The sequence below is a fragment of the Felis catus genome, chromosome X, assembly GCF_018350175.1.
Source record: "Felis catus isolate Fca126 chromosome X, F.catus_Fca126_mat1.0, whole genome shotgun sequence".
NCBI classification, from domain to species: domain Eukaryota; kingdom Metazoa; phylum Chordata; class Mammalia; order Carnivora; family Felidae; genus Felis; species Felis catus.
In genome coordinates, this window is record NC_058386.1 from 33,185,433 (window position 1) to 33,199,429 (window position 13,997).

The 13,997-nt window shown below is 40.3% G+C and overlaps 1 protein-coding gene across 1 annotated transcript in view; it reads left to right on the plus strand.

Moving 5' to 3' along the window:
* The first annotated feature begins 1,163 nt into the window (after window positions 1-1,163).
* CYBB (cytochrome b-245 beta chain) overlaps window positions 1,164-13,997 on the plus strand; it is a 33,918-nt gene continuing 21,084 nt past the window's right edge. The window contains exons 1-4 of the mRNA XM_004000394.5: window positions 1,164-1,311; window positions 3,610-3,705; window positions 4,984-5,094; window positions 13,672-13,756. Coding sequence (XP_004000443.1) covers window positions 1,267-1,311; window positions 3,610-3,705; window positions 4,984-5,094; window positions 13,672-13,756 — 337 coding nt within the window. The 5' untranslated portion in view covers window positions 1,164-1,266. The remainder of the gene's footprint in view (window positions 1,312-3,609; window positions 3,706-4,983; window positions 5,095-13,671; window positions 13,757-13,997) is intronic.

A 13,997-nucleotide genomic window follows, 5' to 3' on the forward strand; every position in this document is an offset into this window, starting at 1 on the left:
TGTCGTACAACCACCTTTGTGCCGTTGGTCAGCTTTGATCTCATACTGGGGTTACCACCCTACCCTCCTGTCTCTTTCGTGTCCTGAAGACAGAGTAGTAGTCAGGAAAAATGCTAAATCTGGCTTTTGGCATCTGCCCCATCTGATACACCTTTGTTTTGACCCTATTTACATAGCTAGCCTGCAGGATGCCGTGTCTGCCTAGGAATACTATAGTCACCCAAACGTTTTGCTATATTTGTTATATTTTTACTTCCTGTATTTGTATTTGATATGATGTGGGATGAGGTTGACAGAGTTAAGCTTTTTTTTTTTTTTTTTTTTTCTGGTATCTGGTTAGAAGTGTTGCCAAATTGCTTGGATTGCAAATCCCAACTTTACTATTTCCTAATTGCACGACCTTGGCCAAGTAAGTTAACTGCTCTGGGTCTCAGTTTCCCCAGCTGTAAGTGTACTTATACGAATAGAAACTACTTTAGGGGCTCCTGGCTGGCTCAGTCGGTAGAGGGTGTGATGCTGGATCTCCGGGTTGAGTTTGAACCCCACGTTGGGTGTAGAGATTACTTAAAAATAAAATCTTAAAAAAAAGAAACTACTTTTTTATAGGGATTGAAATGTTATAATCAAGTGAATTTATTTGTATATTGAATTATATGTGTGTGGGGGGGTCTGTGTTTACACACACGTATGTATCAATTCATATGTACATATATGTTTGTCTATATATGTATGTGTGTATATATGTGTATGCACACATACACATATGTGTCTTAGAAAATTGGCATGATGTAAGTATGCTATAAACATCAACCATCATTATTGTTATTATTCTTCTCAATGAGACTGTAAAATGCTGCTCAGCCTGTCAAAAGGTATTTAATGATTTTTACCCAGCACAGAGTCAGGGCTTGTTAAAAATTGCTACTTGATAACTAGTTGTCAAAAAGTTAATTCCGTGTGTAAAATCTGTAGCATTATTGGACTGATATTTGTCTCTCAATTGTGGAAATTGGTTTCGTTTCCTACTATATTTAGTTATGACTGGATTATTACAGACCCCTTTTCTGCAGTGTTTTTTTTTTCTTGTGGTTTAAAGATTTAAAGTTCTTATGGAAACAAGATTTTCAGTTGACCAATGATTAGCTAATTTCTGATAATAGAAAAGGAAACTGATTGCCCCAAGGCTGCTGTTTTCATTTCCTCATGGGAAGAAGAAGCAGAGCAGAGAAGAAGGGCAGACACACAAAGCATTGATCCTCTGTCACCATGGGGAACTGGGTTGAAAATGAGGGACTCTCCATCTTTGTCGTTGTAAGTACCCATGAGAGACAAATGAGAAGTTCTCGAACTTGTCTGGGTTCTCTCGGAAAATGAAATAGGGCAAAACTTTTTGTTTCTTTGTCTTGTTTCTCTGAGAAATTGTGTTGAAACTAATTTGCTGTGTGAACATACTTCTAATCTGTAAGCCATAAGCCGGACTGAGTGCATTCTTCCAAACTTATTAATGGAAAGAATGTATCTGGGGGCTCACTTCACCTACTTTATTTCTTGAGTCTTTGGGAGTACTAAATTAGCCAGCATCTCACTGAGGGAGTAGAAGACATTTCATGCTAATGATCTCCGAGTCTAAGTTGTTTATTGGTATTTACTCAGAGGCAAATTTCTCTACTTTTTATGTGTTTATACCACTTAAAAATGGGTAATCGTAATTTTACACCATTTTCCAAATAACAGGTACAAGACTGGCTCATGTATGGAAAATTGGCCTTTATTCAGTAATTACACCAAAAATAATTGAAGGTCTCAACTTTCTTTTTTTAAAAAGTACTTTTTCTCTCTGATGTAAACTTGAGCTGTTTACGAGGTTTATAAAAATTCAAGGGAAAGTAATTGAAATAAACTAGACTCATATATACAGTGGATATACGATATATATTATATATATAAATCAATATAATCCATCTCGAGAAATGATTTTTGTAGGTGAGGATATGGCTGATTTTCAAATAGGCATGTTAATCTCTTTAGTTTTTTAACATAACAAAGATGAACTATTATTTTAAGATGGCAGTCTCGGAAAAACAATCACGGGCAATTGGGAAGACAGAAATGTGATTTATAGATAGCCTTTCCACTTGATCTTAGCCAAAAGGCCGAGAAGCGATATGTAAATAGCCTTTCCAAATAGCCAATGGAAGTATTATATAGATGTTAAAAAGAACACCTACGACTGGAATTTTTGAAAGAATTTTTCATGAAGTAAATACTGAGTCTTTGAGTTGTACACACAGGGAGGAATTAGTGGCATAAATAAAGTAAAAACAAGAAATATCACGTCAAACAATTAGGCCAAACCAACGTTCTAATGCAATATAGAATTCTTCTGAGGACTCAGACCTGTTAACTTGATTTCTTACCACCATTTTAAACCAAGTTTAAACCAAGTTCATGTTTATACTTTTAGTTCCTACCAGAGTTTTCCCCAGGAGATGGCCTCCTTCTAAATTACACACTCATACACCTGAAAATAAAGACACAGCTTGGAAAGCAAGAGTAAGAATGACAAGGTTAGGTAACGGAGAAATTGTTTTAGTACGTTCTTCTTAAAGAGAGATTGTTCTCAAGCACCTATGGACATTTAATAGCGTCAAAGCACAGGTAAGAAAATATCACTATAGAGCTGAAGGTAGAGGACTGGGCAGTGTTACCATGTAGTCAGTTCTTGGGATGAAATGAGCAGTCAAAATGTAGAAGGATCTCTTTTTTTTCCTTTTTCATCCCCAAAAATGCCCTCCTTAATGCCTGTCACCCATTTAACCCATCCCCCCACCTACTGCCCCCTCCAGCAGCCCTTAGTTTATTCTCTGTATTTAAGAGTCTCTTATAGTTTGCCTCCCTCTCTGTTTTTATCTTATTTTTCTTTTCCTTCCCCTATGGTCATCTGTTGTGTTCCTCAGATTCCACATATGAGTGAAGTCATATGATATCTGTCTTTCTCTGACTGACTTATTTCATTTAGCATAATACCCTCTAGTTCCATCCTCTTAAAAAAAATCCCATGCCCCTCACCCCCTCATTGATGCTTAATATCCCCTCTTTCAAAAGTTTGGCAAAACTTACCAAACAGAATTAAAGACTCCACATTTTAGCTGATGTGACTCTCACTAGCTGGGGGTTGGGATACCGTGTGGGGGAGGGAGGCACCCGTAAGAGTAGAACACGACGTCTTACCGATGCGGGGGACAGCACAGTAACATCTTCCTTTCCCTTCTTTTTTTGAGAAGACTCACCTGCCATTATCTATCTGTCTAAAGCTAAGAAGAAAAGAGGAGGCAGAAGAACAGAGGGGAGATAGATTGATAACAACCTGGTGTACTGGCCAGTAGTAAAACAATCATGGGTAACAAGACAAAGTGGAAAGGTCAATTACAAGGTGTAGAGGCACTGTTGTGGGCAAGAGCTGGCTTTCAGCTGGCTACACCCAGCTTTCTAACCACCTTTGTTGAAGGCTAGACTTGGGGAAGCCCTGACCCTGGTCTGACACTGATCTTATGTGAAATCTGCCCAGTGAAATGTGGAATCTTTATGCAACTATTTCTCTTTGTGCAGCTAATATGGCTGGGGATGAACGTCTTCCTCTTTGTCTGGTACTACAGAATCTATGCGTTGAGAAGGACATTCTTTTACACTCAAAAACTTCTGGGGGTAAGTATAAGTCCCATCTCATGCAATATTGACTGGCTCATGTTTCTAATCAAAGATTCTGGTTCATATTCCTTTCAACACTTTAAATAAATGTTCTGACCTACTCGAACAGCACCATCAGCATTGCCCCCTCCATTGCAACCACCTGGGCAAGAAGCTAGGCCTTCCAGCGTGGGAGAAACAAAAAGTGTGTCAGAGAGTCCCAGTGGCATCCCTTCCCTCCCAAGGACTACTGTGCTATTGTTTAGTTTAAAGAAGAAATCTAATACCAACTCTGGCGTGGCAGGCAAGGTTGGAGAGATCAATCCAAGGGTGACATGGGTGGGACAAGTGAGTCTTCCCGTGTTCTTTAAATCATCTGATTCCTGACACTTTTGTGCATGGAGAGCCCTGGGCCTGGTAGCATGTTGTGAAATTGTCTTCAGGAAATAAGCCTCTCCCTACAGATGCAGACTTTGAGGAACTTGCCCAAAGGTCGCTTTCACTGACTAGGCCAGCAGAGGAAGGCCCCCATCTTTCCTTGGATCCACTGGCATTCTTGATTTCCTTGATCTGCCAGGGTTCTGCTTCATGACACATGAAGATAATTACGATCACAGCTGCCCCCACAGGAAATCATTTCTTATATCATGCTGAAACCATGAATTCATTACTTAATACTAATGATAATATGTATTATATATCACTTGTATAAATAATTATAATACATAATCATACTACGCTAGTATAGCTATTGTTAACTTATTCACATTGATACTGAGGAGGAGGATTTCCCTTTTCTCCCCTCTCCAAAATAGGCAACTTATTTAGGCATCACAAAGAACAATTATAACGCCAAAGCATTACAACATACCAACTGAGGTTACTTCTGAAGTGAGTCTAAGTGCCAAGAAAATCTTTAGAAAGCCCCAGTTTCTATACTGAACCCTAATTAATGATACACATGCTTAAGTACTTAGGGGAAAGGGATGTCGGCTACTTACTTTGAAATGCATCAAAACTAAGCTGTGTTGATGGATAGACAGAGGGGTGGGTAGATGGATGGATAGATATGTGATAGTGGAATCTGGGAGTTGGGTAAACAGGCAGTCATTGTGAAATTACTTCAAATTCTCTTTATGTTTGAAAATGTTCACAGTAAAATGTTGGGGTGGGAGAGAAGGGCCAGATTAAAACAAAGGATCCCAGCAGGCCCTAAAGGTAAACTCTTAGCTCTGAAGGACCTTCCTCCTCAGATAATCTGATACCTTTCCCCACTCCCTATCCTGCATCTTCCAGATCGCACTGCCATTGGCCAGGGCCCCTGCAGCCTGCCTGAATTTCAACTGCATGCTGATTCTGCTGCCAGTCTGTCGAAATCTGCTCTCCTTCCTCAGGGGTTCCAGTGCGGTAAGAGCAAACATTTACAAAGTTGAATTTTGAAGTTTGAAGAAAAGCAAACTAATGGTTTGTGAGGATTCCAACCTCTGTACAATATGCATGAGCCAAGCCATGCCTGATTCTCCATTTTACTTGTATATTCATTGTTGATGGAGCTCCCTAGGACAGCCATTTAACTTGGAATAGACGTAAAAACAACAACCCACCAACCTACACCTCAAGAAGAGCAATAAAACACTTGCGCACGTGTGCACACACATACACACAGACACCAGACATCTGTAACATATTACGGGCTTTGTGATGCTGACATGGGATTTGGGAATTGATCTTACAGTGCCATGTTTTTCAAAATTTTTAAGTCAGAGAAAATCTCTTTGTGGATAACGTCCCAGGCAGATGGAATCAATGAGTGATGAGTATAATGAGGGCGACTAAGAGGTGTCAAGTCCATGGAATTGAGGAGTTCAGAGCTTTCTAAATGCTCAGGGATTTTTTTAACCCTCACTTCGACAAGTTTGCAAGCCCCTAAATGTACTATGCTAGAAGAAAGAAAAGATTATGTAAGAATAAACTGTGTAACCTGTAAAATGTTATGTGAATTTATTATTATTATTATCCAAAGATTAGAAACAAGGCACTTATAACCTACTTAGATCTGTGTACTCAGGTAAATATGATACAAAGCAAAATATTATGGTTCCACAAAACATTAGACGTAAGGGGCTATATTTATTTGGTAAAGATGGCAACAAATATGGGCATATAGGGATAAAATAAGCACTAGGAGATGTAAATGAGAGAGAAAGACATCCTGCATGGAGAAAATGGAATGGGCCAAAGCACAGAAAATAGTGAGGAAATTATATTCTTGAAAGTCCCATATAAGCATGACATGTGGCTTCTCTTTGGATTTGTTGGCTATTCCTGGCCACACCAAACAGTGTAACTAGGAAAAGTTAGGGATTGACGTCTTGGTGGGACCCATTCTACTGGATCATTAGTAACTAATAGCCTCTGTTTTTCTTCTTAATAAAATGTCTATGTTTTATATTAACTAGCTTTAAAAAATCTCTTAGGTAGAGATAATTTATAGAAGAGACCAGGGAGCAATCCACTTTGATGGGGATGTAGGGATTGTAAAGGGCAGGCGTCTGAGGTAAGGCAGCAGAGGAGAGCTGGAGCTTTGCTGGTAAACTAGGACATTAAATGTATAGCTGAGAAGTTAATACTTAATTTGGCAATCACGGAATATTTGGGAGAAGGAAAGTGATCTAAACTGTCGATAACAAGTAGAATTTGCCTTGAATTCTGCCTTGTTTTTCCTAGTCTTACTAAATTTGCTGGTTGATTTATAAATATAAGATGAGCAGGACACAGCTAACAGTAGACATCGATTACAAGGGTTTCTTTGTTTTTTATTTTTTTAATGTTTATTTATTTTGAGAGAGAGAGGGAGAGAGAGACAGAGCACAAAGCGGGAGAGGGGCACAGAGAGAGGGAGACACAGAATCAGAAGCGGGCTCCAGGCTCCAAGCTGTCAGCACAGAGCCCAACATGGGGCTCAAACTCACAAACGGCGAGAGTCAGACACTCAACCAGCTGAGCCACCCAGGCGCCCCTGATTACAAGGATTTCCAAATAATATTCTCAATCACAAAGGTCAAATTCCATTTGATTTCAAGTTCTATCAATGAGCCACCTAAAAACTACAGTGCTTGGTGTATTGTAGGTACCCAGTGAACATTTGCTAAATGAAACTCATGCACTGTAACTTTTTGTTTTTAGGAAGGCACGATTCATTTTTGTAGCCTTCCTCTTAGCCCCGTTTGAATACTCTGTATTTACAGGAAGTAAATCCTGAGAAACAGGCAAAGTTTTCACCAGGAAGGCCCATTAAGAAATCCTTGTTACCTCACAGGCCCAAATTGCACTGCCATTGAATGGCCATGACCCATGAAAAGCACATGTCATAATGGCTGCATTTGGGCTTCTTGTGGTCCAGGAGGGAAGATCTTCATGAGGGTCTTCTAAAAGTATATATAAAAATATATATAAAAGTATATAGCAGCACTCTCAACAATAGCCAAATTGTGGAAAGAGCCTAAATGTCCATCAACTGACGAATGGATAAAGAAATTGTGGTTTATATACACAATGGAGTACTACGTGGCAATGAGAAAGAATGAAATCTGGCCCTTTGTAGCAACGTGGATGGAACTGGAGAGTGTGATGCTAAGTGAAATAAGCCATACAGAGAAAGACAGATACCATATGGTTTCACTCTTATGTGGATCCTGAGAAACTTAACAGAAACCCATGGGGGAGGGGAAGGAAAAAAAAAAAGAGGTTAGAGTGGGAGAGAGCCAAAGCATAAGAGACTCTTAAAATCTGAGAACAAACTGAGGGTTGATGGGGGGGTGGGAGGGAGGGGAGGGTGGGTGATGGGTATTGAGGAGGGCACCTTTTGGGATGAGCACTGGGTGTTGTATGGAAACCAATTTGACAATATATTTCATATATTGAAAAGAAAAGAAAAGAAATAGAGTAATATTTAATATACTAATAATATTTAATATATTTGTTAATTATTTAATAAATAACTTTATAAAAATAAATAAAATTTCATGATTATAATAATTTTTTATTAATATATTAATATGTTGATAATATTTAATATATATTAAATAATAGAGTAATATATACTCCAAAAGTATATATTAATTGACCAAGCCTGTCAACTGCTGAGTTGTCAGTCAACAAATATTTGTTAAGTGTCAGCTATATTCTAAGCACTGGGGACACATGGTGAGTAAAGAGTAGGATATGAATGGGCCATGAGCTCAAGGAGCTTAGAGTTCTATGAAAGAGAATAAACACGTGATTTCAAAGTTAGAAACAATGATGTTTTTATTTATTACATATGCTACTGCCACCATCCTACTGGACACTAGTGTCAGCTCCTTTGCCTGAGTTCCGTAGATTCAAGGCTGGCTTTTGTAATTTCTCCCAAATTTCACATAAACGTCTAATTTAGGTGAGTTGAGTTCATGGCATGTGTGGTAGGACCAGGTGTACACAAAATAGAACTTTTATGTTTCTGTAGCGGTCACGTTAGAGAAACTCATGTTATACCCCATTAAACATGCACTTCTTTGTAGTTCCATTTCTCACTTAAATTTTTTTTCTCTCTTAAAGTTAGAATGGAGCATAGAAATCTGCTGAGATGACTCAGTGATCTCCCTTACACTTGAATGTTAGCTTAGTGAGATCGGACAAGGCTCTAGGTGACAGTAACAGAAGAGAAACTTCCCTTTAGAAGTCAATGGCAAAAGGCCAAGAGGTAGTTCAGTGAGGAAGCCACGGGACATGACGGCAGCTTGGGTAATTAGGAGGCGGCTGGTGATAATTCAGAAGTGACTCAAAAGAATAAGAATGGTATCTTTGTAACGAGGAGGGACAAAAAAGCCCTGGGCAGTCACAGGCAGCAAAGCCCTTCCTTCTCACCCCACCAACCAGCCGCCTTGCTCCCTTTTCACAAACAGTAAGAAATTGTATCTGGAAGCCCTGTATAAGCATGTCTTGTGGTTTTTCCTTGGGATTTTTTTTTTTTTTTTTTTTTTTGCCATCCTGAGATACCATAGAGGGTAACTTGGGAAAATTAGGGATTGGTGCCTTGGTGAGACCCATTCCGGTCCTGGCCCATTAGTGACCAATGGCCTCTGTTTTTCCTTTCATGAGATGTACATGTTTCATATTAACTAGCTTTTTAAATTAAAAAAAAAGAATTTATAAGTTTATTTATTTATTTTCAGAAAGTCAGAGACAGCATGAATGGGGGAAGGGCAGAGAGAGAGGGAGAGAGACAGAGAATCCCAAGCAGGCTCTGCAATGTCAGCGCAGAGCCCGATGCAGGGCTCAGTCCCATGAACCGTGAGATCCTGACCTGAGCCAAAATCAAGAGTCTTTCACGTAACCTGTCGAGCCACCCAGGCACCCCTTTATTAACTAGCTTTTTTAAAAAAAACCACTACCTATTAAGATCAGACTATTACCGAATGGACCTTTTTATCTCCCAAGCACATTTCTCCATTGTTCTGGCATTCAATTTCATTTTCTGTAACAGTCAGAGGCTCAAGCTGATAGGGGGCATGAGAATCTATGGTTGCAGATTTCTCATGATCTATATTGATGATGATAAAGGTAGAACTCTGTAGAAACACTGTAGAGGCCACTTCAAAACTACTTTCCTTTTCTTCCACTTCAGCATGCAGGAGCCAGTGCATTTTCCCCCAAAAGTTTCAAAATAATTTGTCAGGAAGAAGAAAAGCAAGCAGCATGGCAAGTATAGACATGTGGGTAAATACCTCTCTATAGGTTTATAATAATCATCTTAGGTTCTAGACTAGTGAAAATGTAATTCATTTAACCAAATAATTACCAAGGGATTTTTTTTTTTACAGTATATGATATATTGCTCTGTATATAGGAAGCTTACTCCACAGCTGGGGAGCCAAGCCCTACTCACTGAAAGGTTAAATCATGATACAAGAAAACCCTCAAATATTTATAAAGCACTTCTCAGTGAATCTATGAAACAGATCTATGGGGAAAGAACTACGATAAATATATGGGCAAGGAAGTTAGAAACTGAGCGTATTATTCAATGTCACATAGCTAGGTGTTAGAGCAGAGATCCAACATGGGTATATCGGATGGCAAAACTGGCTCTCTGAAATGTAATTCAGTACTGGTTTCTGATCCCGCTAATTGCCATTCTCTCTGTCTTAGGACTCCAATTTGTCTGCCATCACCCCAGTAAGGGCTATGGTAATTATCTCTTACTATGTGACAAATGTCCACAAATTCAGTGGCTTAACACAACCCCCATTTATTAGCTCACAGTTCCGTAGATGAGAAGTTCAGCACCCTGCAGGTCTGCAGGTGGTTGGGTTCTCCACTCAGCATATCACAAGGCAGAAGCCAAGGTGCCTACTGGGTTGACTTCTCAAATGGAAACTCTGGGTTGAAATCTTCCCAGCTCATTCTTGTTGGCAAAATACAGTTCCTTGCAGTTGTGGGACTGAGGTTCCTGTTTCCTTGCTGACAGTCATTCAGGGGCTAGTCACAGATCCTAAATGTCCCTGTATCCCTTGCCATGTGGCCCCCCCTCCATGTTCAAGCTGGCAACATTGCACCAAATACTTCTTGTGCCTTGAATCTCTGAATTCTTCAGTCTCTGTGTTCTAGACCCAGATTTAAAGGGTCATGAGATTGGTTCAGGCCCATCCAGATAATCTTTCTCATAAGGTCAACTTGGGACTTTAATTACCTCTGCAAAGTTCCTTTTGCCATATAATGTAACAAACTCATAGGAGTGACGTCCTATCATATTCACAGGTCAGGTCCCACTTGCACTCAAACGGAGGAGATTATATAATGTCATTGGGGATCATCTTTGAATTCTGCCTACCTCGAGGACTTTAAGATACTATGGAGGAACCTAGCGACTGGGAAACAGGAAAAATATATTTCCTTAAAATTGTAAAGAGAGGCGCCTGAGTGACTCAGTCAGTTGGGCGTCTGGCTTTGGCTCAGGCTATGATCTTGTGGTTTGTGACTTTGGGCCCCGTGTCGGGCTCTGTGCTGTCAGCCCAAAGCCCACTTCAGATCCTCTGTCTCCCTTTCTCTGCCCCTCCCCTCTTCTCTCTCTCAAAAAAATAAACATTAAAAAAAAGAGAGAGGACACCTTCCTTACCTCGCCTTGACCCAGTAGGGTCACTGTAAATAGGCATCAAAAAATTCTTTAAAAAATTTTAAGGGGCACCTGGGTAGGTCAGTCTGTTGAGCATCCAACTTCGGCTCAGGTCATGATCTCACAGCTCATGAGTTCGAGCCCCACGTCGGGCTCTGTGCTGACTGCTCGGAGCCTGGAGCCTGCTTCCGATTCTGTGTCTCCCTCTCTCTCTGCCCCTCCCCCACTTGCGCTCTGTCTCAAAAATAAATCAACATTAAAAAAAAGATTTTAAAAAATTACATTAAAAATTTTTAACAAATTTTCACTAACAGAAATGTAAACTAAGTGATCTCCAACAGGAAACCCTTATTATGAGAGCCCAAGTTACTGCCCAGCTCCACCAATGGGCTCTTAGTCGTAGCTGATGCTGTTGTGTCAAGCAACAGTTAGTGTTCCACTAATATTCCCTCCCCACTTCTGGTTCTGCAGCTCATGGGGCAGCTGCCTTCTGGAAGCCCCAGTCATTCTCTGCCTCAGAATTTTCTTGTAGCCTCTCCTGGGGCAAGCCTGAAATGCCAGGGAGTTGATGCCTTGGGACTAGCCCTCAGCCAGTGACAGATAGGAGTTGTTGGGTGAATACCTAAACTTTGTAATCCCTCGGGTAAAAAAGGAAAAAAAAATCCTCTGTGGCATTTTCTACACAGTCTCTCAGACTCCTCGGATCAGCAAGACTATGATGACATGATATATGTTTTGATATGATATGATATGATATGATATGATATGATATATGATAGTGGTAGCTGATCTGATTAATATACCCTTCACTGGTTTCCTTTTCTTCCTAGTCTCACTTCCCCTGACATTGTTTTCTGGGATCACCTTGCAGCTGAGTACTTACACTTAAAATTCTCGGGGCGCCTGGGTGGCACAGTCGGTTAAGCGTCCGACTTCAGCCAGGTCACGATCTCGCGGTCTGGGAGTTCGAGCCCCGCGTCAGGCTCGGGGCTGATGGCTCAGAGCCTGGAGCCTGTTTCCGATTCTGTGTCTCCCTCTCTCTCTGCCCCTCCCCCGTTCATGCTCTGTCTCTCTCCCAAAAATAAATAAACGTTGAAAATTCTCGTCTTGGGTTTTTAGACACATAGAAAAATAGTGGCGATATCTTTGCAATTGGTTTAGTGGAAAAGGGTATGAATGTTGAAGAAAATAGACTTGGATCCCAGACAGTGTGAGACTTAGCTTTAGGTTTTTTATCTGTAAAATGAGGATAATGATCCTTATCTTGTTGCCACTGAATGAGGTAATGATTTTGCGTAAACTGTCTGGCTCACAGAAAACATTTGATAAAACCGAATTCTTTGTTCCTTTCTCTGGAATCCTCAGTATCTTCCTCACTGCAATCCCAAGAACCTGTTGTCATGTTCCCATGCTCTCTGTAGATGTAGCTAACTGAGAGATAATGGAATAAGCACAATTTTCCACACAACCACATTCTTTTCCTATAAAATCAGAAAATTTTATTGAAAAATAAGCAAACCAAAAATTAAACATCTTTAGAATAAATTGAATGTGTTTAGAACCAGATGCTTATAATACCTAAGATTGTCTTTGGCACTCGGCTCTTCTCAAAAGGTTCTTTGTATCTCTGTGGCAGTACGTTTAGACTTGAGAAGAAAACAGCCAGAGCGAGCATTTGACCGGTTTCTAGGAGGACAAAGCTTTGACTCAACCATAAAGCAGGGTGTTTCTTTTTCTACTTTGGGCATTGACCTGAATCAAGATTCACACCCACATCTTCTAACACGCATCAGTAGGACAGTTACGCCAGAGTACCGACCAAAATACTATTTTTAATGTCAGACTAATCATGCAAGGTACGAAATATCAGAATACTGATACTTCTGGCATCTGATACTCTGGATTTAAATCCCAGCTCTGCCGCTTATTAACTACGTGACCTAAGGCAAGGTGACCTCTCTACGCCTTTTTTCCTAACCTGGTATATAGTGATAAAAATGGTACCTCCCTGATAGGACTGATGTAAGAATGAAAAGTGTCAAAATGCATATAAAACACTTAAACCAGCTCCTTGCACAAGCTCTTTACAAATATTAGCTATTGTTATTTTTGCTATTATTATTTGTTTAATGATATCTCCTTGTGATGTTTATCAACAGAGGCAGGTGGAAAATTTTTTCTCCTCCCATAGTGTATGTCCTTAGAAGGATGTTGTTCTCAAACTATTCACTTGTTCTAGAACTGTTCACTTGTCTGTGTCCCCATTAGACTTTCAGGGTCATGTGAAATGCATACACCTTTTCTCTTGGAGGGAATCCTATTAGCTTGCCAGTATTCTGGGATAGCTGACACTTGAATCTCTCAACTGACTAACACTTAAGTTACTGGTTAACATCTTCTTGAGGATGAACCTTTGCTAACTGCCCAGGGTGGGACCGTGAGAGCGGACATAAATTCTGGGGCAGGGGAAAGTGATGGAGAAGACAGAGAAGAGCTCTCCCCCTTCAGGTCCAGGGGAAATAGGCAGAAACGGATTGTAGGGACCTTACGCTTGCTGGTCAACAAACCTCAGGCTTCTTGGGCTGAGCTGGTTGTGCCTGTGTGTGGTTACTGCAGGGACCTATCAGGTATGCCACTTACCAGCTGTTTGACCTTGGGAAGATGACTACACATATCTGAGCCTCAGTTTTTTCATCTGTCAAATGCGTCGAATGACATCGTTTTTAGGGTGGTTGTGAGAATAAAATGAGATGATATGTATCTACTGCCTGGCGCATGGAAAGCCTTCTTGTTACCAATTACTATTTTGTTCTTTTCCCCTTAATCCAAAGTGCTGCTCGACAAGAATTCGAAGACAACTGGACAGGAACCTCACCTTTCATAAAATGGTGGCATGGATGATCGCACTTCACACTGGTAAGCTTATTAAGATATTTGAGACTGCAAAGAAAACTTGGAACCAGAGAGTTCCCTCTATTCCTAGATACCTTTTTTAAATTTGTTTTTTATTTATTTCTAATTTTTTTAATGTTTATTTTTGAGAGAGAGAGAGAGAGTCAGAGTGTGAGCAGAGGAGGGGCAGAAAGAGAGGGAGACACAGAATCCGAAGCAGGCTCCACGCTGTGTGCTGACAGCACAGAGCCCCACACGAGGCTTA